Source organism: Pseudophryne corroboree, chromosome 9 (assembly GCF_028390025.1).
Source record: "Pseudophryne corroboree isolate aPseCor3 chromosome 9, aPseCor3.hap2, whole genome shotgun sequence".
Taxonomy (NCBI): domain Eukaryota; kingdom Metazoa; phylum Chordata; class Amphibia; order Anura; family Myobatrachidae; genus Pseudophryne; species Pseudophryne corroboree.
Genome location: NC_086452.1, coordinates 426312330 through 426337792, shown reverse-complemented (window position 1 = coordinate 426337792; position 25463 = coordinate 426312330). Strand labels below are relative to the sequence as shown.

Here is a 25463-nt window from a genome sequence, read left to right as displayed (position 1 = left end):
GACCATGGGGATTATACCAAAGCTCCCAAACGGGCGGGAGAGTGCGGATGACTCTGCAGCACCGAATGAGAGAACTCAAGGTCCTCCTCAGCCAGGGTATCAAATTTGTAGAATTTTGCAAACGTGTTTGCCCCTGACCAAGTTGCAGCTCGGCAAAGTTGAAGAGCCGAGACCCCTCGGGCAGCCGCCCAAGAAGAGCCCACTGTCCTCGTGGAATGGGCTTTTACTGATTTAGGATGCGGCAGTCCAGCCGCAGAATGTGCAAGTTGAATCGTGCTACAGATCCAGCGAGCAATAGTCTGCTTAGAAGCAGGTGCACCCAACTTGTTGGGCGCATACAGGATAAAGAGCGAGTCAGTCTTCCTGACTCCAGCTGTCCTGGAAACATAAATTTTTAGGGCCCTGACTACATCCAACAACTTGGAAGCCTCCAAGTCATTTGTAGCCGCAGGCACCACGATAGGTTGGTTCAGATGAAAAGCGGATACCACTTTGGGGAGAAACTGGGGACGAGTCCTCAATTCTGCCCTATCCATATAGAAAATCAGATAAGGGCTTTTACATGACAAAGCCGCCAACTCTGAAACACGCCTGGCCGAAGCCAAGGCCAACAACATGACCACTTTCCACGTGAGATATTTCAAATCCACGGTTTTCAGTGGTTCAAACCAATGTGACTTTAGGAAATCCAACAGCACGTTGAGATCCCAAGGTGCCACTGGAGGCACAAAAGGGGGCTGAATATGCAGCACTCCCTTAACAAAAGTCTGAACTTCAGGTAGTGAAGCCAATTCTCTCTGGAAGAAAATCGATAGAGCCGAAATCTGGACCTTAATGGAACCCAATTTAAGGCCCATAGTCACCCCTGACTGTAGGAAGTGCAGGAACCGGCCCAGCTAAAATTCTTCCGTTGGAGCCTTCCTGGCCTCACACCACGCAACATATTTTCGCCATATGCGGTGATAATGGTTTGCGGTTACTTCTTTCCTAGCTTTAATCAGCGTAGGAATGACTTCCTCCGGAATGCCCTTTTCCTTCAGGATCCGGTGTTCAACCGCCATGCCGTCAAACGCAGCCGCGGTAAGTCTTGGAACAGACAGGGCCCCTGCTGCAGCAGGTCTTTTCTGAGCGGTAGAGGCCATGGGTCCTCTGACATCATTTCTTGAAGTTCCGGATACCACGCTCTTCTTGGCCATTCCGGAACAATGAGTATAGTTCTTACTCCTCTTCTCCTTATTATCCTCAGTACCTTTGGTATGAGAGGAAGAGGAGGGAACACATAAACCGATCGGTACACCCACGGTGTTACCAGAGCGTCCACAGCTATCGCCTGCGGGTCTCTCGACCTGGCGCAATATTTTTCTAGCTTTTTGTTTAGGCGGGACGCCATCATGTCCACCTGTGGTTTTTCCCACTGGTTTACAATCATTTGAAAGACTTCTGGATGAAGTCCCCACTCTCCCGGGTGGAGGTCGTGCCTGCTGAGGAAGTCTGCTTCCCAGTTGTCCACTCCCGGAATGAACACTGCTGACAGTGCTAACACGTGATTTTCCGCCCATCGGAGAATCCTTGTGGCTTCTGCCATCGCCGTCCTGCTTCTCGTGCCGCCCATCGATTTACATGGGCGACCGCCGTGATGTTGTCTGACTGGATCAGTACCGGCTGGTTTTGAAGCAGGGGTTTTGCCTGACTTAGGGCATTGTAAATGGCCCTTAGTTCCAGAATATTTATGTGCAGGGAAGTCTCCTGACTCGACCATAGTCCTTGGAAGTTTCTTCCCTGTGTGACTGCTCCCCAGCCTCGAAGGCTGGCATCCGTGGTCACCAGGACCCAGTCCTGTATGCCGAATCTGCGGCCCTCTTGAAGATGAGCACTCTGCAGCCACCACAGCAGAGACACCCTTGTCCTCGGAGACCGGGTTATCAGACGATGCATCTGAAGATGCGATCCGGACCACTTGTCCAACAGGTCCCACTGAAAGGATCTTGCATGAAACCTGCCGAATGGAATCGCTTCGTAGGAAGCTACCATTTTTCCCAGGATCCGCGTGCAGTGATGCACCGACACCTGTTTTGGTTTTAGGAGGCCTCTGACTAGAGATGACAGCTCCTTGGCCTTTTCCTCCGGGAGAAACACTTCTCTCTGTTCTGTGTCCAGAACCATCCCTAGGAACAGCAGGCGTGTCGTAGGGACCAGCTGTGACTTTGGAATGTTTAGAATCCAGCCGTGCTGTTGTAGCACTTCCCGAGATAGTGCTACCCCTACCAACAACTGCTCTCTGGACCTCGCCTTTATCAGGAGATCGTCCAAGTACGGGATAATTAAAACTCCCTTCCTTCGAAGGAGTATCATCATTTCCGCCATTATCTTGGTAAAGACCCTCGGAGCCGTGGAGAGACCGAACGGCAACGTCTGGAATTGGTAATGACAATCTTGTACCACAAATCTGAGGTACTCCTGGTGAGGATGGTAAATGGGGACATGTAGGTAAGCATCCTTGATGTCCAGCGATACCATGTAATCCCCCTCGTCCAGGCTTGCAATAACCGCCCTGAGCGATTCCATCTTGAACTTGAATTTTTTTATATACGTGTTCAAGGATTTCAAATTTAAAATGGGTCTCACCGAACCGTCCGGTTTCAGTACCACAAACATTGTGGAATAGTAACCCCTTCCTTGTTGAAGTAGGGGCACCTTTACTATCACTTGTTGTGAATACAGCTTTTGAATTGCCTGTAACACTGCCTCCCTGCCTGAGGGAGTGGTTGGCAAGGCAGATTTGAGGAAACGGCGGGGGGGAGACGTCTCGAATTCCAGTTTGTACCCCTGAGATACTACTTGAAGGATCCAGGGATCCACCCGTGAGCGAGCCCACTGATTGCTGAAATTTTTGAGACGGGCCCCCACCGTACCTGGCTCCGCCTGTGGAGCCCCAGCGTCATGCTGTGGACTTAGAGGAAGCGGGGGAGGACTTTTGCTCCTGGGAACTGGCTGTATGCTGCAGCTTTTTCCCCCTACCTCTGCCTCTGGGCAGAAAGGACGCGCCTTTAACCCGCTTGCCCCTATTGGGCCGAAAGGACCGTACCTGATAATACGGTGCTTTCTTTGGTTGTGAGGGAACATGGGGTAAAAATGTAGACTTCCCAGCTGTTGCTGTGGAAACAAGGTCCGAGAGACCATCCCCGAACAATTCCTCACCCTAATAAGGCAGAACTTCCATGTGTCGTTTGGAATCTGCATCACCTGTCCACTGCCGAGTCCATAACCCTCTCCTGGCAGAAATGGACATTGCACTAATTTTGGATGCCAGCCGGCAAATATCCCTCTGTGCATCCCTCATGTATAAAAGTGCGTCTTTTATATGCTCTACGTTTAGCAAAATAGTGTCCCTGTCTAGGTTATCTATATTTTCTGACAGGGAATCTGACCACGCAGCAGCAGCACTGCGTATCCAGGCTGAAGCTATAGCCGGTCTCAATATAACACCTGTGTGTGTATATATAGACTTCAGGATAGCCTCCTGCTTTCTATCAGCAGATTCCTTCAGGGCGGCCGTATCCGGAGACGGTAGTGCCACCTTCTTTGACAAGCGTGTGAGCGCTTTATCCACCCTAGGGGATGTTTCCCAGCGTGACCTATCCTCTGGCGGGAAAGGGTACGCCATTAGTAACCTCTTAGAAATTACCAGCTTTTTATCAGGGGAAGCCCACGCTTCTTCACACACTTCATTTAACTCTTCAGATGGAGGAAAAGCTACTGGTAGTTTTTTCTCTCCAAACATTATACCCTTTTTTGTGGTACCGGGGTAACATCAGAAATGTGCAACACATTTTTCATTGCCTCAATCATGTAACGTGTGGCCCTACTGGAAGTTACATTAGTCTCATCGTCGTCGACACTGGAGTCAGTATCCGTGTCGACATCTGTGTCAACCATCTGAGGTAGCGGGCGTTTTAGAGCCCCTGATGGTTTTTGAGACGCCTGGGCAGGCACGGGCTGAGAAGCCGGCTGTCCCACATTTGGTATGTCGTCAAACCTTTTATGTAAGGAGTCGACACTATCACGTAACTCCTTCCACAGCACCATCCACTCAGGTGTCGACCCCGCAGGGGGTGACATCACATTTACAGGCATCTGCTCGGCCTCCACATAAGCCTCCTCATCAAACATGTCGACACAGCCAAACCGACACACCGCAAACACACAGGGAATGCTCTGACAGAGGACAGGACCCCACAAAGCCCTTTGGGGAGACAGAGAGAGAGTATGCCAGCACACACCAGAGCGCTATATAACACTGGGATCCCACTATGAATGAGTGTTTTCCCTATAGCTGCTTTTTTATATATCTTATGTATATATAATAACTATACTGCGCATAAATTTAGTGCCCCCCCCCTCTCTTTTTTACCCTTCTGTAGTATTCAGACTGCAGGGGAGAGCCAGGGAGCTTCCTTGCAGCGGAACTGTGAGGGAAAAATGGCGCCAGTGTGCTGAGGGAGAAGCCCCGCCCCCTTTTTGGCGGACTTTCTCCCGCTTTTTCTGTAATACTGGCAGGGGTAATTTTACATCTATATAGCCTCTAGGACTATATATGATGTATATTTGCCAGCCAAGGTGTTATTTATTGCCCTCAGGGCGCCCCCCCCAGCGCCCTGCACCCATCAGTGACCAAAGTGTGAGGTGTACATGAGGAGCAATGGCGCACAGCTGCAGTGCTGTGCGCTACCTTGGTGAAGACCGAAGTCTTCTGCCGCCGATTTTCCGGACCTCTTCGCTGCTTCTGGCTCTGTAAGGGGGACGGCGGCGCGGCTCCGGGAACGAACACCAAGGTCGGGTCCTGCGGTCGATCCCTCTGGAGCTAATGGTGTCCAGTAGCCTAAGAAGCCCAAACTACCACCTGTTAGGTAGGTTCGCTTCTTCTCTCCTTAGTCCCTCGCTGCAGTGAGTCTGTTGCCAGCAGATCTCACTGAAAATAAGAATTTACTTACCGATAATTCTATTTCTCGTAGTCCGTAGTGGATGCTGGGGACTCCGTCAGGACCATGGGGAATAGCGGCTCCGCAGGAGACAGGGCACAAAAATAAAGCTTTAGGATTAGGTGGTGTGTACTGGCTCCTCCCCCTATGACCCTCCTCCAAGCCTCAGTTAGGATACTGTGCCCGGACGAGCGTACACAATAAGGAAGGATATTGAATCCCGGGTAAGACTCATACCAGCCACACCAATCACACCGTATAACTTGTGATCTGAACCCAGTTAACAGTATGACAAACGTAGGAGCCTCTGAACAGACGGCTCACAACAATAACAACCCGAATTTGTTTGTAATAATAACTATGTACAAGTATTGCAGACAATCCGCACTTGGGATGGGTGCCCAGCATCCACTACGGACTACGAGAAATAGATTTATCGGTAAGTAAATTCTTATTTTCTCTAACGTCCTAAGTGGATGCTGGGGACTCCGTCAGGACCATGGGGATTATACCAAAGCTCCCAAACGGGCGGGAGAGTGCGGATGACTCTGCAGCACCGAATGAGAGAACTCAAGGTCCTCCTCAGCCAGGGTATCAAATTTGTAGAATTTTGCAAACGTGTTTGCCCCTGACCAAGTAGCAGCTCGGCAGAGTTGTAATGCCGAGACCCCCCGGGCAGCCGCCCAGGATGAGCCCACTTTCCTTGTGGAATGGGCCTTGACAGATTTAGGTTGTGGCAAGCCTGTCACAGAATGTGCAAGTTGAATTGTGCTACAAATCCAACGAGCAATCGTCTGCTTAGAAGCAGGAGCAACCATCTTGTTGGGTGCATACAATATAAACAGTGAGTCAGACTTTCTGACTCCCGCCGTTCTTGAAATATATATTTTCAATGCCCGGACCACGTCCAACAACTTGGAATCCTCCAAATCGTTAGTAGCCGCAGGCACCACAATAGGCTGGTTCAGGTGAAACGCTGACACCACCTTAGGCAGAAAATGAGGACGCGTCCGCAGTTCTGCCCTGTCCGTATGGAAAATCAGATATGGGCTCTTATATGATAAAGCCGCCAATTCTGATACTCTCCTGGCTGAAGCCAGGGCCAGTAGCATGGTTACTTTCCATGTAAGATACTTCAACTCCACCGATTTGAGCGGCTCAAACCAATGGGATTTGAGAAAATCCAAGACTACATTAAGATCCCACGGTGCCACTGGGGGCACAACCGGGGGCTGTATATGTAGTACTCCTTTTACAAAAGTCTGGACTTCAGGAACTGAAGCCAATTCTTTCTGGAAGAAAATCGACAGGGCCGAAATTTGAACCTTAATGGACCCCAATTTGAGGCCCATAGACAATCCTGTTTGCAGGAAATGTAGGAATCGACCCAGTTGAAATTCCTCCGTGGGGGCCTTCCTGGCCTCACACCACGCAACATATTTTCTCCAAATGCGGTGATAATGTTGTGCAGTCACCTCCTTCCTGGCTTTTACCAGTGTAGGAATGACCTCTTCCGGAATGCCTTTTTCCCTTAGAATTCGGCGTTCAACCGCCATGCCGTCAAACGCAGCCGCGGTAAGTCTTGGAATAGACACGGTCCCTGCTGAAGCAGGTCCCGTCTTAGAGGTAGAGGCCACGGATCCTCCGTGAGCATCTCTTGAAGTTACGGGTACCAAGTTCTTCTTGGCCAATCTGGAGCCACTAGTATCGTTCTTACTCCCTTTTGCCGTATAATTCTCAGTACTTTTGGTATGAGAGGCAGAGGAGGGAACACATACACTGACTGGAACACCCACGGTGTTACCAGAGCGTCCACAGCTATTGCCTGAGGGTCTCTTGACCTGGCGCAATACCTGTCCAGTTTTTTGTTGAGGCGGGACGCCATCATATCCACCATTGGTTTTTCCCAACGGTTCACAATCATGTGGAAGACTTCTGGATGAAGTCCCCACTCTCCCGGGTGTAGATCGTGTCTGCTGAGGAAGTCTGCTTCCCAGTTGTCCACTCCCGGAATGAATACTGCTGACAGTGCTATCACATGATCTTCCGCCCAGCGAAGAATCCTTGCAGCTTCTGCCATTGCTGTCCTGCTTCTTGTGCCGCCCTGTCTGTTTACGTGGGCGACTGCCGTGATGTTGTCCGACTGGATCAACACCGGCTGACCCTGAAGCAGGGGTTTTGCCAGACTTAGAGCATTGTAAATCGCTCTTAGCTCCAGTATATTTATGTGAAGAGACATCTCCAGGCTTGACCATACTCCCTGGAAGTTTCTTCCCTGTGTGACCGCTCCCCAGCCTCTCAGACTGGCATCCGTGGTCACCAGGACCCAGTCCTGTATGCCGAATCTGCGGCCCTCTAACAGATGAGCACTCTGCAACCACCACAGAAGAGACACCCTTGTCCGTGGCGATAAGGTTATCCGCTGATGCATCTGCAGATGTGATCCGGACCATTTGTCCAGCAGATCCCACTGAAAAGTTCGTGCGTGGAATCTGCCGAATGGAATCGCTTCGTAAGAAGCCACCATCTTTCCCAGGACTCTTGTGCATTGATGCACAGACACTTTTCCTGGTTTTAGGAGGTTCCTGACAAGTTCGGATAACTCCCTGGCTTTCTCCTTCGGAAGAAACACCTTTTTCTGAACCGTGTCCAGAATCATTCCCAGGAACAGCAGACGTGTCGTCGGGGTCAACTGGGATTTTGGAAAATTCAGAATCCACCCGTGTTGTTGCAGCACTAGTTGGGTTAGTGCTACTCCGTCCTCCAGCTGTTCTCTGGACCTTGCCCTTATCAGGAGATCGTCCAAGTAAGGGATAATTAATACGCCTCTTCTTCGCAGAAGAATCATCATTTCGGCCATTACCTTGGTAAAGACCCGAGGTGCCGTGGACAATCCAAACGGCAGCGTCTGAAACTGATAATGACAGTTTTGCACCACGAACCTGAGGTACCCTTGATGTGAAGGGCAAATTGGGACATGCAGGTAAGCATCCTTTATGTCCAGGGACACCATAAAGTCCCCTTCTTCCAGATTCGCTATCACTGCTCTGAGTGACTCCATCTTGAACTTGAATTTTTGTATGTACAGGTTCAAAGATTTCAGATTTAGAATAGGTCTTACCGAGCCGTCCGGCTTCGGTACCACAAATAGCGTGGAGTAATACCCCTTTCCCTGTTGTAAGAGGGGTACCTTGACTATCACCTGCTGAGAAAACAGCTTGTGAATGGCTTCCAATACCGTCGCCCTGTCTGAGGGAGACGTTGGCAAAGCAGACTTTAGGAACCGGCGAGGGGGAGACTTCTCGAATTCCAACCTGTAACCCTGAGATACTACCTGCAGAATCCAGGGGTCCACCTGTGAGCAAGCCCACTGTGCGCTGAAATTCTTGAGTCGACCCCCCACCGCTCCTGAGTCCGCTTGTAAGGCCCCAGCGTCATGCTGAGGGCTTTGCAGAACCCTGGGAGGGCTTCTGTTCCTGGGCAGGGGCTGCTTGCTGCCCTCTCTTACCCCTTCCTCTGCCCCGAGGCAGATATGACTGTCCTTTTGTCCGCTTGTTCTTATAGGACCGAAAGGACTGCGGCTGAAAAGACGGTGTCTTTTTCTGTTGGGAGGGGGTCTGAGGTAAAAAGGTGGATTTTCCGGCAGTTGCCGTGGCCACCAGATCCGATAGACCGACGCCAAATAATTCCTCCCCTTTATACGGCAATACTTCCATATGTCGTTTGGAATCCGCATCACCTGACCACTGTCGCGTCCATAAACTCCTTCTGGCAGATATGGACATCGCATTTACTCTCGATGCCAGAGTGCAAATATCTCTCTGAGCATCTCGCATATAAAGGAAAGCATCCTTTAATTGCTCTATAGTCAATAAAATACTGTCCCTATCCAGGGTATCAATATTTTCAGTCAGGGAATCCAACCAGACGACCCCAGCACTGCACATCCAGGCTGAGGCGATGGCTGGTCGCAGTATAACACCAGTATGTGTGTATATACTTTTTAGGGTAGTTTCCAGTCTCCTATCAGCTGGATCCCTGAGGGCGGCCGTATCAGGAGACGGTAACGCCACTTGTTTTGATAAGCGTGTGAGCGCCTTATCCACCCTAGGGGTGTTTCCCAGCGCGCCCTAACCTCTGGCGGGAAAGGGTATAATGCTAATAACTTTTTTGAAATTAGCACTTTTCTATCTGGGTTAACCTACGCTTCATCACATACATCATTTAATTCCTCTGATTCAGGAAAAACTACAGGTAGTTTTTTCACCCCCCACATAATACCCCTTTTTGTGGTACTTGCAGTATCAGAGATATGCAAAGCCTCCTTCATTGCCGTGATCATATAACGTGTGGCCCTACTTGAAAATACGTTTGTTTCATCACCGTCGACACTAGATTCAGTGTCTGTGTCTGGGTCTGTGTCGACCGACTGAGGTAAAGGGCGCTTTACAGCCCCTGACGGTGTCTGAGACGCCTGGGCAGGTACTAACTGGTTTTCCGGCCGTCTCATGTCGTCAACTGATTTTTGTAATGTGCTGACATTATCACGTAATTCCATAAACAAAGCCATCCATTCCGGTGTCGACTCCCTGGGGGGTGACATCACCATTATCGGCAATTGCTCTGCCTCCACACCAACATCGTCCTCATACATGTCGACACACACGTACCGACACACAGCAGACACACAGGGAATGCTCTTATCGAAGACAGGACCCCACTAGCCCTTTGGGGAGACAGAGGGAGAGTTTGCCAGCACACACCCAAGCGCTATAATATATATGGGAACAACCTTATATAAGTGTTGTTCCTTATAGCAGCTTAAATATATCAAAATATCGCCAAAAAATGCCCCCCCTCTCTGTTTTACCCTGTTTCTGTAGTGCAGTGCAGGGGAGAGTCCTGGGAGCCTTCCTCACAGCGGAGCTGAGCAGGAAAATGGCGCTGTGTGCTGAGGAGAATAAGCCCCGCCCCCTATTTCGGCGGGCTTTTCTCCCGGAGTTTTAGATATCTGGCATGGGTTAAATACATACATATAGCCTCAATGGCTATATGTGATGTATTCTTTTGCCATAAAGGTATTAAATATTGCTGCCCAGGGCGCCCCCAGCAGCGCCCTGCACCCTCCGTGACCGCTTGGTGTGAAGTGTGTGACAACAATGGCGCACAGCTGCAGTGCTGTGCGCTACCTTCATGAAGACTGAAGAGCCTTCTGCCGCCTGTTTCCGGACCTTCAATCTTCAGCATCTGTAAGGGGGGTCGGTGGCGCGGCTCCGGGACGAACCCCAGGGTGAGACCTGTGTTCCGACTCCCTCTGGAGCTAATGGTGTCCAGTAGCCTAAGAATCCAATCCATCCTGCACGCAGGTGAGTTGAAATTCTCTCCCCTAAGTCCCTCGATGCAGTGAGCCTGTTGCCAGCAGGACTCACTGAAAATAAAAAACCTAAAAACTTTTTCTAAGCAGCTCTTTAGGAGAGCCACCTAGATTGCACCCTGCTCAGACGGGCACAAAAACCTAACTGAGGCTTGGAGGAGGGTCATAGGGGGAGGAGCCAGTACACACCACCTAATCCTAAAGCTTTATTTTTGTGCCCTGTCTCCTGCGGAGCCGCTATTCCCCATGGTCCTGACGGAGTCCCCAGCATCCACTTAGGACGTTAGAGAAAAACCTAAATATACTTTCTTTCTAGGTGCTCAGGAGAGCCCCTAGTGTGCATCCAGCTCAGCCGAGCACAAGAATCTAACTGAAGTCTGGAGGAGGGTCTTAGTGGGAGGAGCCAGTGCACACCAGTAGTCTAAAAGCTTTCTTTATAGTTGTGCGGAGCCGCTAATCCCCATGGTCCTTACGGAGTCCCCAGCATCCACTTAGGACGTTAGAGAAACAATAATTTATTTGTTCTCCTTTCCCTGTGAAATATACATATACACCCTTCCAACTTAGGTTACTGTCTGGGTAAGGCCATAGAAGCCAATGTGAATGAACGGACTATATTTGTTGTGTGGAGTGCTGGCACGTACAACGGGAACGATCTTGATACAGTGCTATTAACCAATTAGTTACAAAATTATGTTACAGTGTATCGACTTCAGGAATCCTCTTGGCACTATGCCTAGTATAAATGGTTCAGACTGCAGTGTAGATACAATGTTGCATCTCCTCTATTGGACATATGTATTGACTACACCGTGTTGTCTTATAAATGGAGCTAATTATGCTGCAGCATTTGGCTGTCTAGTATCCTTCTATTCACTGCCCCTTTCGCCGTGCAGTTCAAATACCTTATATATTAGTTTGCACATGGTGCCAATAGGGAGAACGTCAGTCTAGCAGTGGCACACTAATATTTTGGCCACTGTTAATTTATGCTCCTATGCAATATGAGATCCCTCGTATAAATATTGTAAATACTGATCACCGTAGTACTAATGCTGCTGTTGGTTTACATTCCCATATAGTGCGGGGTCCCTAATATAAACATTATAAATATTGATCACCAAAGGGGGAGAGATGATCGTGCTAAAACATATTAAAATGAGTTGGTACTGATCAAATTATCGGGTATTCCCATTTTACACCCAAAGGTGCTAGATTTGCCTAACTGTAGTGAATGTAGGCTAATGGGGCAGCCGCACTGTAACAGCCCTGGTAATAATAACCGATACTGACGTTCCCCGCCGTACAATGCCGGAGCTACCACTCGTAATGCTCTCAGTCGAGGGAGAGCGTGACCCCGCTGCAGCGGCACTGAACCAGTCACTTACTGATCCAATGACGGGAACTCCCGTTACTAGCCGTGCAGCGATCAGTCTCCCCCACCGGCAGACCTTTATTGGTGACCTACAGCCCAGACACAGACCAAATGTTATTTAAAATGAATGGTAATGTGAAGGGTAACTGCACCGTGGCGGCACACATCTAATCCAGCCAATATAGGCGTATATATACTAAACGGGCAACACCGCCGCCGGCGAGAAACGTGATCGCAGCAGCGATCGCAAGAAGACAGACAGGCGGGAAGCATTCCGGGGCGGATACTCACTGTTTTCCAGGCGTGGCGAGTCCAACGCAGGCGTGTCGAGGCGTTTGGAGGGCGGATGTCCGACGTCAGGACCGGGACCTTCATCGCTGGATCCGTCACACTGGGTAAGTAGCTGCAGGGCTAGTCTTGTTTTACTTGAAACTTTTTTAGCACAGCAGGGCTGCACAAGCGATCGCAGCCCTGCTATGCTAAAATACACTCCCCCATAGGCGGCGTCAGGTTGATCGCACGAGCAGCAAAAAGTTGCTACGTGCGATCAACTCAGAATGACCCCCATAGTCAGTTCATTCACATTGTATGTGGGTCTATGACCAATTAATTAGAAATCCAGCTCTTCTATGTGTGAGAATCTATACTTTACCCAGACAGTAACCTAAGTTGGAAGGGTGTATATGTATATATCACAGGGAAAAGAGAAAAAAATAGTATTTTAATTACCTACCGGTAAATCCTTTTCTCGTAGTCCGTAAAGGATGCTGGGGTCCACATTTTCTCTTACGTCCTAGAGCAGGCTTGTCCAAACCGCGGGCCGCATGCGGCCCAGGTCGGCTAGTAATGCGGCCCAGTGCAATTTTTTATTTTTTAAGAAATTCTAAAGTTTAGAATCTAAAGTTTTCTAAAGTTTCAAGTTTTAGGGAGCCAGCAGCACTAGACGCGGCTCTCTGTGCTTCCGGGATGCGGGCGCAGGCACATCGCGCATGTGACGTCACACGCGTGCACCCGGCTAGAGAGAGCACGGAGCTGGAGGCGGGAGTCTATGGCGCCGGCGGCCGCGGCTAAACAAGCAAATCCTGGCTGCTTGCGCACAAAAAAAGTAGGTGCGTACTGCGGGCGTCTACCTCCACACTGTGGACCACTGCTGGCTGCAGAGTACACAGCACTGAGGGGGGAGCTTAATAAATATACACTCACTGGCATGTGACATTTTTTTTAAACCAGTATCCCACATTAATATAAAATATATATATAATTTCTTTGAAAGTCCGCACTCACATCAGAAAAATCCATATATAGGGGTGCTCCTCAAAAAACCCCAAAGAGAGTTTCACATATACCAGGTATCCGAGACCAAAGAGATCTCAAAAGAGGGCACTCACCAGTCCAATAAATTAAAAGGCTTTTATTAGTTCATCGCAGTCATCAATAAATAGTCGACGTTTCGACCTATAAGGTCTTTTTCAAGACAGTCACCGCAGACATCCAGTCAGCATGCCAGCTAACAGCATATATATATATATTTGATATATATATATATACTAGGTGCTTCATCGCGCCCTACGGGCGCTCTTCACACCGTCGCAAGGGGCTACGCCCCCTTAACCCTTGCATGCCTTTCTGGGGTTTAATATTTGTATTATATGGAGTATTACCTGCATTCCTTTGTTAGTGGTTAAATATTGCACAATGAAAGGGCGTGCGATGGTGAAGGAGGCGCAGCCCCTTACGACGGCGTGAACAGCACCTGCAGGGCACGATGTACAGAATGTAGCGGGTGCGGGGGGGGCTGTGGATGGTGTCTGTAGATGCTGCGGGTGGAGGGGAGGCAGAAGTGGGGGTGGGGCCCGGATGGGGAAGGTTCGGGAGGTGCTGCGCGTGGGGGAGGGGCAGAGGAGTGGGGGATGCAGATGGGGGAGGGGTCCGGAGGCACCGCAGGTGGGGGAGGGGCAGGGGTGCCACGGGTGGGAGAGGGGCAGGTGTGGGGATGTTGTGGATGGGTGAAGGGTTCCGGAGGTGCTGTGGGATGGGAAGGGACGGGTGTGCCGGGGGTTGGGTAGGGGACCGCAGGCACCATGGGTAGGGTAGGGGCAGGTACGGGTGTTGCGGCGGATGGGAAAGGAGGTCCGGAGGTGCTGCAGGTGGTGGAGGGGCAGGTGCAGGGGTGCCATTGGTGGGGGAGGGGTGGGTGAGGGGGGGACCGCTGATGGAGGAGGGTGTCTGCAGATGCTGCGGGTGGAGGGGGGCAGGTGTGGGGGGAGACGTATAAGGGGGTGAATGGTGGAAGGGGCCTGGAGGTGCTGTGGGTGGTGAAGGGGTGGAGGAGTGGGAGCCACGGGTGGTGTAGGGGGTCTGGAGGCACAGCATGTGGGGGAGGGGTGGAGTGCCGCATGTGGTGGAGGGGAAGGTGCGGAGGTGTGGTGCATTGGGGAGAGGTCTGGAGGCGCTGCGGGTACTGTACATGCCATAAAAGGTAGTTGGAGGGTATGCAGTAACAGGGCCAGGACAGGGGTGACAGGGTCAGTACAGGGTTGACGGGGCCAGGACAGGGGTGACGGTGCCAGGATAGGGGTGACGGGGCCAGGACAGGGGTGACGGGGCCAGGACAGGGGTGACGGGGCCAGGACAGGGGTGACGGGGCCAGGACAGAAATGATAGGGACAGGATAGGGGTGACAGGGCCAGGGTAGGGGCGGCAGGACCAGGACAGGGGTGACGGGGCCAGTATAGGGTTCACAGGGCAAGCACAGGGGTGACAGGGCCAGGATAGGGGTAACAGGGCCAGCATAAGGGTGACAGGGCCAGGATAAGGGTGAAAGGGCCAGAATAAGGGTGGCAGTGCAAGGCCAGGGACATGACAGAACACAGGGCACGGGAGAGATTGGTATTAGGGACAAAACAGTGGTGACAGACAGATGTGTCTTACCGGAGTCACTGCTGCTGGCTGCTGCTGTTCCATTCCAACCTGTTGGGATCTGCTGCTGCTGGAGACTTGGCATGGCTGACTCTCTCAGGCTGGAGTCCTGCTTTCTCTGTCAGTCCGCATCCCTCCCCCCCCTCCTCAGTCACACACCGCAGACCTCGCGCAGCTGCCGGGCACTGTGGTAAGGTGAGACTGGAAATGACTGGTTAGCCCCCAGGAGATGCTGCGGCTGGAGGGAGGAGGGGGTCATAGCATGCACTTGGCGCGGACCTCACGGCTTCCGGGCACTGTGGTAAGGGGAGACTGGGAGTGACTGGTTAGCTCCCAGGAGACGCTGCGGCTGGAGGGAAAAGTGGGTCAGAGCCTGCAAGCAGCTCGGATTTCTGCAGCGCTACCCGCCAACTAAAGTGTGTGAATGAGCTGGGCGCACTCCACTGCGGGTGGCAGCGCTGCAGCTAGCGGTGGGGTTGCCGGGGCTGGAGATAACAGAGGCAGTATGGAACCTGCACAGCGGCAGGTGCCTCACTAAACTGCAGCTAAGAAGCGTGGAGTGTGTCAGAAAGTGACGCTCCTCCGCACCAGAGAGACCCTGCTGAGTATGCCGATGTGGGGGGTCAAGCACACAGTGAGCCGGTGCCCGTCTGTCTGTATGACATACCCCTCACACACCCCCATACCTCCTAAATGTCCCGATTTTCGCGGGACAGTCCCATTTTTTGGGGTCTGTCCCGCTGTCCCACCCGCGGGTCGCAGTGTCCTGCGGTGGGGGGGGGGGGGCAGTTGGAAAGCTCCTGTACTCGCTGTTCTGCTTAGCAGAGCAGCGGTGAATAGTGGAGACAGAGGGAGAGGGGGCATCAGGTGGTACGGATTAATGGGGGGGTTCCAGCAGCAGAGCCGGAGTAAGGGGGGGGGCAGGGGGTACATACCGTTGGCCCCACAGTTTTAGAGGCCCCCCCGGCTGGAGTAGCTCTGTCCCAGCTCAGAAGCTCCCCCCCCCCCCCCCCCCCCCCCGTCCTGCCAGCAACAGTGGCAGCATTGTGCTACAGTCAGCACACGCTGCTGCATATTGGCAGGTCTGTGGTGTTGCAGGGAGGCAGCAGTCTCCCTGCTTTCTTCTCCCTGTGCGGGTGTGTGGGGGGGAGCGACCACCTCCTCTGGATTTAGCCCTAGCTGAGGGGCCAAAATCCCATAAAAAAAATAAAAACAAAAATCGAAATTTGCATAAGGGGGCGTGGCCGCACGGTCCGCGATTAGGCCACGCCCTCAACCCCCAGCAGGCACAGCAATGAGATAGGGCTCCCCTGTCTCAAGTGCCCTGGGCCCCCCGGACTCATAATCAGCCCCTGGGGGCATGCCAGCAGCTCACAGAGCGCTGGGCATGCCCCCTCACTGACGAAAACGGGACCCTCCCGTGAAGCCACGCCCCCTTTTCGCCGAGTGTTTCCCTCCTTCTGCCTGGAGAAAGCTCCTGCAGAAAGCTGGGAGGTATGCAGCCCTGTCTGTGACATGCCCAATGTCCATGCTATCTGCTTCTGCTCCTAGTCTCCTGTAGATTTGGCCAGATCTCTGTGACTCATTTGAATAACTCCGCCCACTGTTGTGACTCCGCCCAGCGTTAGCAAATGAATCACAAGGTCACAGAATAGGGCTATTATATAGGAGATATATATATAAAATATATCTTATATTATATATACAGTATGTGTATATATATTATACTGTATGTGTATATATGTATATACACACACACACACACACACACACACACACACACACACACACACACACACACACACACACACACACACACACAAATTCTGCTCCGGCACTCGGCTCTGTCCCTGTTATGGGACTGATCTGCTCAGGTGCCTTCCTCCCGGGGTTTGCGCCCCATATATAAAGTCCACAACAAATGAGGCGGCACTCGGAGTCTTGTAAACCAGCAAACCGTGTATTAATGCAGATCAACGTTTCGGGGTTTCCCCCTTCATCAGGATTAGTGCAATGTTACAAACAGTGAGTTTAAATAACACTTACCCCCTCCACAGAACATCCCCTCTGGCCGGGGCCGCTGGCCGCGCCGTCCCGGTCTTCTGACTGACGTCACTGCTGTCTCACCGGAAGTGACACGTCGGCGCCGGGGGGCGCGTCCATGGCAACCAGGCCTTAACAACCAAACAGAAACAAAAACAAATCACATTGTGAAACAGTGCCGTGAAGATCAATCTGTAAGACACGGCTTAGTGCAAAAGAACCAGTATAAGCTATTAATTGATAAAACCACAGTATTAAAAGTGTTTCCCACATATCAATGTGGCTTATTTAGTGCTAACCATATTATATCCTCAAACATGATAAGACACGAAAAAACATAATAAAACATTTATGTATACAATCAAGCTCCACCCCCGTCACACAACCGGGAACCTTCCTTCCCCTTCATCCCTGCTAACCACATATGGATTCAACCACCATATGGTAAAAAATACTGTAGATCGACTGCCTCTGGGCTTCCCTTTTCTCATTTCTATATACATATATAGGTCCCCGTCTATTCTCCTTTATATCCTGGGTGCATCCCTACCTATGCTGCCCATCCCCCAGTACATGTGTTGTTGTCCCCACTACGTGTTAGTGGGGACTGATCGTGTGACGTCCAAGTCTCATTTGAACCTCCTTTCCCTGCACTATTAGATGAAGTTGATTAATCCTAGATTATCGTTCATCCCTGCAGGTCTGAGGGTGTTTAACCTATGAATCCATCTTGATTCTAGCTGAAGGAGTTTTCTTCCCGTCTCCCCCCCGTAAAGATTCTGGCACGTGATCAATAATTTTATGTTTAAAGGTGGCCATGGTATGTTTGTACTCAAGAAAATGTTTAGCAACAGGTTGATCCCCTTTGCCTGAAGCAAGGGCATTTCTTATAGCCAACCTGTGCTGTGCCATCCTTATTTTAAACTGGCACTCGATTTTGCCTATGTAGTACCTGCCACAGGGGCAAATAATCGCATAAACCACGTATTTCGTGGTACACGTCAAAGGCCATCTAATTGGAAACTTCTTTCCTGAATATGGGTGTGCAATGTGGTCTCCCACAGACATGTGTGAGCACGTCTTGCATCCTGTGCACTTGAAACAGCCATTTTTGCGTTTCAAAAAGTGCTCTGGTGTTACTTTAAATTTGGCCATATCAGTTTTAACCACCATGTCTTTGATACTCCTACCCTGGACATAGCTGGGCATAACCCGTTGATGGCAAAACATTGGTAATTCCGGGTCAGTTGCCACAAGGGGACATAATTTCCTTGCCTCCTTGCGTACCTGATTACTGTGAACATCGTATTCACAGACCCAAGGAATTACACCCTTCAGCTCTTTTGCTTTTTTAGGTTTCAGGCACTCTTCCCTGTTCATTTTTTCGGCTTTCCCCCTGGCTTGAGCCAATAGTTGTCGTGGGTAGCCTCTGGCTCTCAGTCTAAGCTCCATTTCATCTAATTGCTTATCCCTCTGTTGTATGCAGTTGTTACTCTTGCATACTCTCAAATATTGAGAGTAGGGAATACTTCTAACCGTGGAGGCTGGATGACAACTATGATAGTTGTCATCCAGCCTCCACGGTTAGAAGTATTCCCTACTCTCAATATTTGAGAGTATGCAAGAGTAACAACTGCATACAACAGAGGGATAAGCAATTAGATGAAATGGAGCTTAGACTGAGAGCCAGAGGCTACCCACGACAACTATTGGCTCAAGCCAGGGGGAAAGCCGAAAAAATGAACAGGGAAGAGTGCCTGAAACCTAAAAAAGCAAAAGAGCTGAAGGGTGTAATTCCTTGGGTCTGTGAATACGATGTTCACAGTAATCAGGTACGCAAGGAGGCAAGGAAATTATGGCCCCTTGTGGCAACTGACCCGGAATTACCAATGTTTTGCCATCAACGGGTTATGCCCAGCTATGTCCAGGGTAGGAGTATCAAAGACATGGTGGTTAAAACTGATATGGCCAAATTTAAAGTAACACCAGAGCACTTTTTGAAACGCAAAAATGGCTGTTTCAAGTGCACAGGATGCACGACGTGCTCACACATGTCTGTGGGAGACCACATTGCACACCCATATTCAGGAAAGAAGTTTCCAATTAGATGGCCTTTGACGTGTACCACGAAATACGTGGTTTATGTGATTATTTGCCCCTGTGGCAGGTACTACATAGGCAAAACCGAGTGCCAGTTTAAAATAAGGATGGCACAGCACAGATTGGCTATAAGAAATGCCCTTGCTTCAGGCAAAGGGGATCAACCTGTTGCTAAACATTTTCTTGAGTACAAACATACCATGGCCACCTTTAAACATAAAATTATTGATCACGTGCCAGAATCTTTACGGGGGGGAGACAGGGGAAGAAAACTCCTTCAGCTAGAATTAAGATGGATTCATAGGTTAAACACCCTCAGACCTGCAGGGATGAATGATAATCTAGGATTAATCAACTTCATCTAATAGTGCAGGGAAAGGAGGTTCAAATGAGACTTGGACGTCACACGATCAGTCCCCACTAACACGTAGTGGGGACAACAACACATGTACTGGGGGATGGGCAGCATAGGTAGGGATGAACCCAGGATATAAAGGAGAATAGACGGGGACCTATATATGTATATAGAAATGAGAAAAGGGAAGCTCAGAGGCAATCGATCTACAGTATTTTTTACCATATGGTGGTTGAATCTATAAGTGGTTAGCAGGGATGAAGGGGAAGGAAGGTTCCCGGTTGTGTGACAGGGGTGGAGCTTGATTGTATACATAAATGTTTTATTATGTTTTTTCGTGTCTTATCATGTTTGAGGATATAATATGGTTAGCACTAAATAAGCCACATTGATTTGTGGGAAACACTTTTAATACTGTGGTTTTATCAATTAATAGTTTATACTGGTTCTTTTGCACTAAGCCGTGTCTTACAGATTGATCTTCTCGGCACTGTTTCACAATGTGATTTGTTTTTGTTTCTGTTTGGTTGTTAAGGCCTGGTTGCCATGGACGCGCCCCCGGCGCCGACGTGTCACTTCCGGTGAGACAGCGGTGACGTCAGACGGAAGACCGGGACGGCGCGGCCAGCGGCCCCGGCCAGAGGGGATGTTCTGTGGAGGGGGTAAGTGTTATTTAAACTCACTGTTTGTAACATTGCACTAATCCAGACGAAGGGGGAAACCCCGAAACGTTGATCTGCATTAATACACAGTTTGCTGGTTTACAAGACTCCGAGTGCCGCCTCATTTGTTGTGGACTTATCCTAGTTTCGGCCCTGACAAAAGTGACGCCAGCTTCACCTGTTCCCCGTCCATTTTAGAAGCTCCTACAGGCCACATCTTGCTGCCTGTGCGGAGTGTAGGTGAGCCGGTTGAACTGTATTGCGCTGCGGCCATCACTATCGCGCAGCGCTCCCCCACTGTTTAGAAGGGTCGGACTGGCCCAATGGGGAAGCACACAAAGAATAAAACTAGAGCCAAAATATCTGATGAGCACCTTGAGCACTCACTGAGAATTGCAACAAGTTCCATCGAAGCAAATATGGATGCATTGGTGGCTGAGAAACAATGTCAAACATCTCACTAACTTCATTTCCAAGTAAGTTTAATATGTTAACTATGTTTTCTATGGTTTTTTTTGATGATCAGGTATCGTTACTGTTATTTTATTTTATGTGCGACCCAAACCAAATTTTCATCTTCTAATGTGGCCCAGGGAAGGTGAAAGGTTGGACACCCCTGTCCTAGAGGATGCTGGGGTCCACCATGGGGATGTACCAAAGCTCCCAGAACGGGAGGGAGAGCGCGGAGGCTCCTACAGAACTGATTGACCAAACTTCAGGTCCTCAGAGGTCAAATTATCGAACTCCCAGCTCTCACTGACTGCCCTGCACCCTCCGTCCCAGCTCTCATTGACTGCCCTGCACCCTCCGTCCCAGCTCTCACTGACTGCCCTGCACCCTCCCTCCAAGCTCTCACTGACTGCCCTGCACCCTCCCTCCCAGCTCTCACTGACTGCCCTGCACCCTCCCTCCCAGCTCTCACTGACTGCCCTGCACCCTCCCTCCCAGCTCTCACTGACTGCCCTGCACCCTCCCTCCCAGCTCTCACTGACTGCCCTGCACCCTCCCTCCCAGCTCTCACTGACTGCCCTGCACCCTCCCTCCCAGCTCTCACTGACTGCCCTGCACCTTCCCTCCCAGCTCTCACTGTCTGCCCTGCACCTTCCCTCCCAGCTCTCACTGACTGCCCTGCACCTTCCCTCCCAGCTCTCACTGACTGCCCTGCACCTTCCCTCCCAGCTCTCACTGACTGCCCTGCACCCTTCCTCTCAGCTCTCACTGACTGCCCTGCACCTTCCCTCCCAGCTCTCACTGACTGCCCTGCACCTTCCCTCCCAGCTCTCACTGACTGCCCTGCACCTTCCCTCCCAGCTCTCACTGACTGCCCTGTACCTTCCCTCCCAGCTCTCACTGACTGCCCTGCACCTTCCCTCTCAGCTCTCACTGACTGCCCTGCACTATCTATCCCAGCTCTCACTGACTTCCCTGCACCTTCCCTCTCAGCTCTCACTGACTGCCCTGCTCCCTCCCAGCTCTCACTGAATGCCCTGCACCCTCTCCCAGCTCTCACTGACTGCCCTGCACCTTCCCTCCCAGCTCTCACTGACTGCCCTGCACCCTCCCTCCCAGCTCTCACTGACTGCCCTGCACCCTCCCTCCCAGCTCTCACTGACTTCCCTGCACCTTCCCCTCTCAGCTCTCACCGACTTCCCTGCACCTTCCCTCTCAGCTCTCACTGACTGCCCTGCACCTTCCTCCCAGCTCTCACTGACTGCCCTGCACCTTCCCTCTCAGCTCTCATTGGCTGCCCTGCACCTTCCCTCTCAGCTCTCACTGACTGCCCTGCACCTTCCCTCCCAGCTCTCACTGACTGCCCTGCACCTTCCCTCTCAGCTCTCATTGGCTGCCCTGCACCTTCCCTCTCAGCTCTCACTGACTGCCCTGCACCTTCCCTCTCAGCTCTCACTGACTGCCCTGCACCCTCCCTCTCAGCTCTCATTGACTGCCCTGCACCCTCCCTCTCAGCTCTTACTGACTGTCCTGCACCCTCCTTCCCTGCTCTCACAGACTGCCTGCTAGACGTGCTCAGAAAATGCTAGTTTACATATATCTATGAATTTAATATATTTTCCAATTCTTGCATTTTATGTAACAAATCTATAAAATAAATCAGGGAAATGAGAGAACTATCAAGTGAGCAAACACCACAAGCAGAAAGATCATCGTACCGGTTTGGAGCGTCATTTTTGGGGATTCTGGGCACATCTACGGGGTCATCAGTGAATTCATACTCTTGGATCTTTGGCTGTAAGTTTCTTGACTTGGGTCTTCCTGGGCCTGGTCCAGACACATGACTCCCTTTGCCTTCTAACTTAGGCTTCTTGGGTTTATGTTTCACAGGTGTGCCGGGTTCATGTTCCTTCCCCAGCTTCAGAATCCTCCGATCTCCCTTCTTGTCTTGCCAGTCTGTCAGGATCTACAGTCACACATTAACAAATTACGATCTCGACAAGACACAAACCCCAATGTGGCCTATGAGGGTTAGAAGGATATCTGTGGCACATCTACAGCGAGTAAGGCTAAGTTACGACAGCAAGTTCGGTTCTAAACAATGCATTATATAAAACCATCCTACAGGATGTAGAATTATAAAAAGGAAAGAGAAATGGGATTCTGTGAATTTTTGTTAATGGTACTGCCAGTCTCACGGATTGATGTTCGACATCTCATAGGGCTGCAAGCAAAAATGTGCGAATGAGCGGCCACGACGGGGGCGAGTTTGGGTGCCGGTTTTAGCATGTACCCGCCGTTGCAAATACATGGGCAGATGTATTAACCTGGAGAAGGCATAAGGAAGTGATAAACCAGTGATATGTGCAAGGTGATAAAGGTACCAGCCAATCAGCTCCAATATGTAAATTATCAGTTAGGAACTGATTGGCTGGTGCGTTTATCACCTTGCACTTATCACTGGTTTATCACTTCCTTATTCCTTCTCCAGGTTAATACATCTGCCCCACAATTTGCACACCCCACCAGCTGCTCACACGTAATTGGATTACCCTCTTAATGGCTGTTAAGCGTGTACGAGCCAGATCTGTTCACTCGTAGAACATTGGTGCAGATGTATTAACCTGTAGATGGCATAAGGAAGTGATAAACCAGTGATATGTGCAAGGTGATAAAGGCAGCAGCCAATCAGATCCTAACTGTTAATTCACATACTGGAGCTGATTGGCTGGTGCCTTTATCACCTTGCACATATCACTGGTTTATCACTTCCTTATGCCTTCTCCAGGTTAATACATCTGCCCCATTATCTGAAAAGCACTGCCTGCGCCCAGAAATAATCACACAGCAAACATGGCTTCTGTCATCATCGCCTCACCTGCGTTTCTGCTTCTAGGACACGAAGTCGTCGGCTAGCGGAGGACAGAAGGGTCTCCAGTTCTAGCTGAAGTGTGTCCAGCTCCTCGATCCCAATGCCATCATCCTCCGAGCGTGACAACACAGCGGTGTATCTGGGGCACAGCTTCACATGGTCCACTGACTTAAATTCATGAAACTGCAGCGGGCAATCTTTTAACTCGCTCATACTGACAACTGGCAGGCTGCGGAATAAAAAGCAGAAACATTCCATATAACTGGCACCACTCACACCGTGCTGGTACATTATACCATATACCACCCTTACGTCAACCCTTGCAATGAATTGGACATACTCCCCTTTTATAACTGTAGGTCACTTCAGCTATGTAATATGCACATGTCCAATCATACACATAATCATTTTGCACCATAGGGGCTCCACACCCTCCAACGACTTTATTTTCTAACCCCCCCCCCCCTCCCCAACTAAAAAATATAAATAAAAAAAAATCGCAGACCCCTTATGTGTAATATACATGTGTATAATTATATATATATATATATATATACACATACATGTGTATAATTATATATATATATATATATATATATATATATATATATATATATATATATATAATTAATATGTAGTAATTTTTTTCGAAAGCCTTGTGCGGTCATCAATATACGATGGGTCCGGTGTCCTTTTAATGCATTCAGTGGCAATGCAGCAGATGCCAACAGGTCTTACAGATGACATCCCCCTGACTCTCCCATGTACAGTCCTATGTCAAAGTACAGATGTGCATGAATGTTCACTGCACATGACTGGTGCATACAGCTGAATGGTGGGTGACATTATGGCATACAGCGTGCATGTGCTACAGATGTGCCCTGTGCGGTGCATACAGCTGAATGGTGGGTGACATTATAGCATACAGCGTGCATGTGCTACAGATGTGCCCTGTGTGGTGCATACAGCTGAATGGTGGGTGACATTATGGTATACAGCGTGCATGTGCTACAGATGTGCCCTGTGTGGTGCATACAGCTGAATGGTGCATGTGCCACAGATGTGCCCTGTGCGGTGCATACAGCTGAATGGGGGGGTGGCATGCAGCGTGCATGTGCTACAGATGTGCCCTGTGTGGTGCATACAGCTGAATGGTGGGTGACATTATGGCATACAGCGTGCATGTGCTACAGATGTGCCCTGTGCGGTGCATACAGCTGAATGGTGGGTGACATTATGACATACAGCGTGCATGTGCTACAGATGTGCCCTGTGTGGTGCATACAGCTGAATGGGGGGGTGGCATGCAGCGTGCATGTGCCACAGATGTGCCCTGTGCTGTGCATACAGCTGAATGGGGGGGTGACATGCAGCGTGCATGTGCCACAGATGTGCCCTGTGTGGTGCATACAGCTGAATGGTGGGTGACATTATGGCATACAGCGTGCATGTGCTACAGATGTGCCCTGTGTGGTGCATACAGCTGAATGGTGGGTGACATTATGGCATACAGCGTGCATGTGCTACAGATGTGCCCTGTGTGGTGCATACAGCTGAATGGTGGGTGACATTATGGCATACAGCGTGCATGTGCTACAGATGTGCCCTGTGCGGTGCATACAGCTGAATGGTGGGTGACATTATAGCATACAGCGTGCATGTGCTACAGATGTGCCCTGTGTGGTGCATACAGCTGAATGGTGGGTGACATTATGGTATACAGCGTGCATGTGCTACAGATGTGCCCTGTGTGGTGCATACAGCTGAATGGTGGGTGACATTATGGCATACAGCGTGCATGTGCTACAGATGTGCCCTGTGCGGTGCATACAGCTGAATGGTGGGTGACATTATGACATACAGCGTGCATGTGCTACAGATGTGCCCTGTGTGGTGCATACAGCTGAATGGGGGGGTGGCATGCAGCGTGCATGTGCCACAGATGTGCCCTGTGCGGTGCATACAGCTGAATGGGGGGGTGACATGCAGCGTGCATGTGCCACAGATGTGCCCTGTGTGGTGCATACAGCTGAATGGTGGGTGACATTATGGCATACAGCGTGCATGTGCTACAGATGTGCCCTGTGCGGTGCATACAGCTGAATGGGGGGTGACATTATGGCACACAGCGTGCATGTGCCACAGATGTGCCCTGTGCGGTGCATACAGCTGAATGGTGGGTGACATTATGGCATACAGCGTGCATGTGCTACAGATGTGCCCTGTGTGGTGCATACAGCTGAGTGGTGGGTGACATTATGGCACACAGCGTGCATGTGCCACAGATGTGCCCTGTGCGGTGCATACAGCTGAATGGTGGGTGACATTATGGCG

At 50.4% G+C, this 25463-nt stretch overlaps 2 protein-coding genes across 3 annotated transcripts in view; one reads left to right on the top strand and one right to left on the bottom strand.

Annotated features, from left to right (window-relative positions):
• ARPC4 (actin related protein 2/3 complex subunit 4) overlaps positions 1-25463 on the top strand; it is a 122199-nt gene that overhangs the window by 42240 nt on the left and 54496 nt on the right. The gene's annotated exons all lie outside the window — the stretch shown is intronic.
• The window catches only part of TADA3 (transcriptional adaptor 3), an 80917-nt gene that overhangs the window by 49635 nt on the left and 5819 nt on the right, over positions 1-25463 (bottom strand). For both annotated transcript variants that reach the window (XM_063940976.1, XM_063940977.1), the window contains exons 2-3: positions 23136-23358; positions 21976-22223 (exon numbers count right to left, since the gene is read on the bottom strand). In XM_063940976.1, the coding sequence (XP_063797046.1) occupies positions 21976-22223; positions 23136-23342 (455 nt within the window). In that variant the 5' untranslated portion in view covers positions 23343-23358. The remainder of the gene's footprint in view (positions 1-21975; positions 22224-23135; positions 23359-25463) is intronic.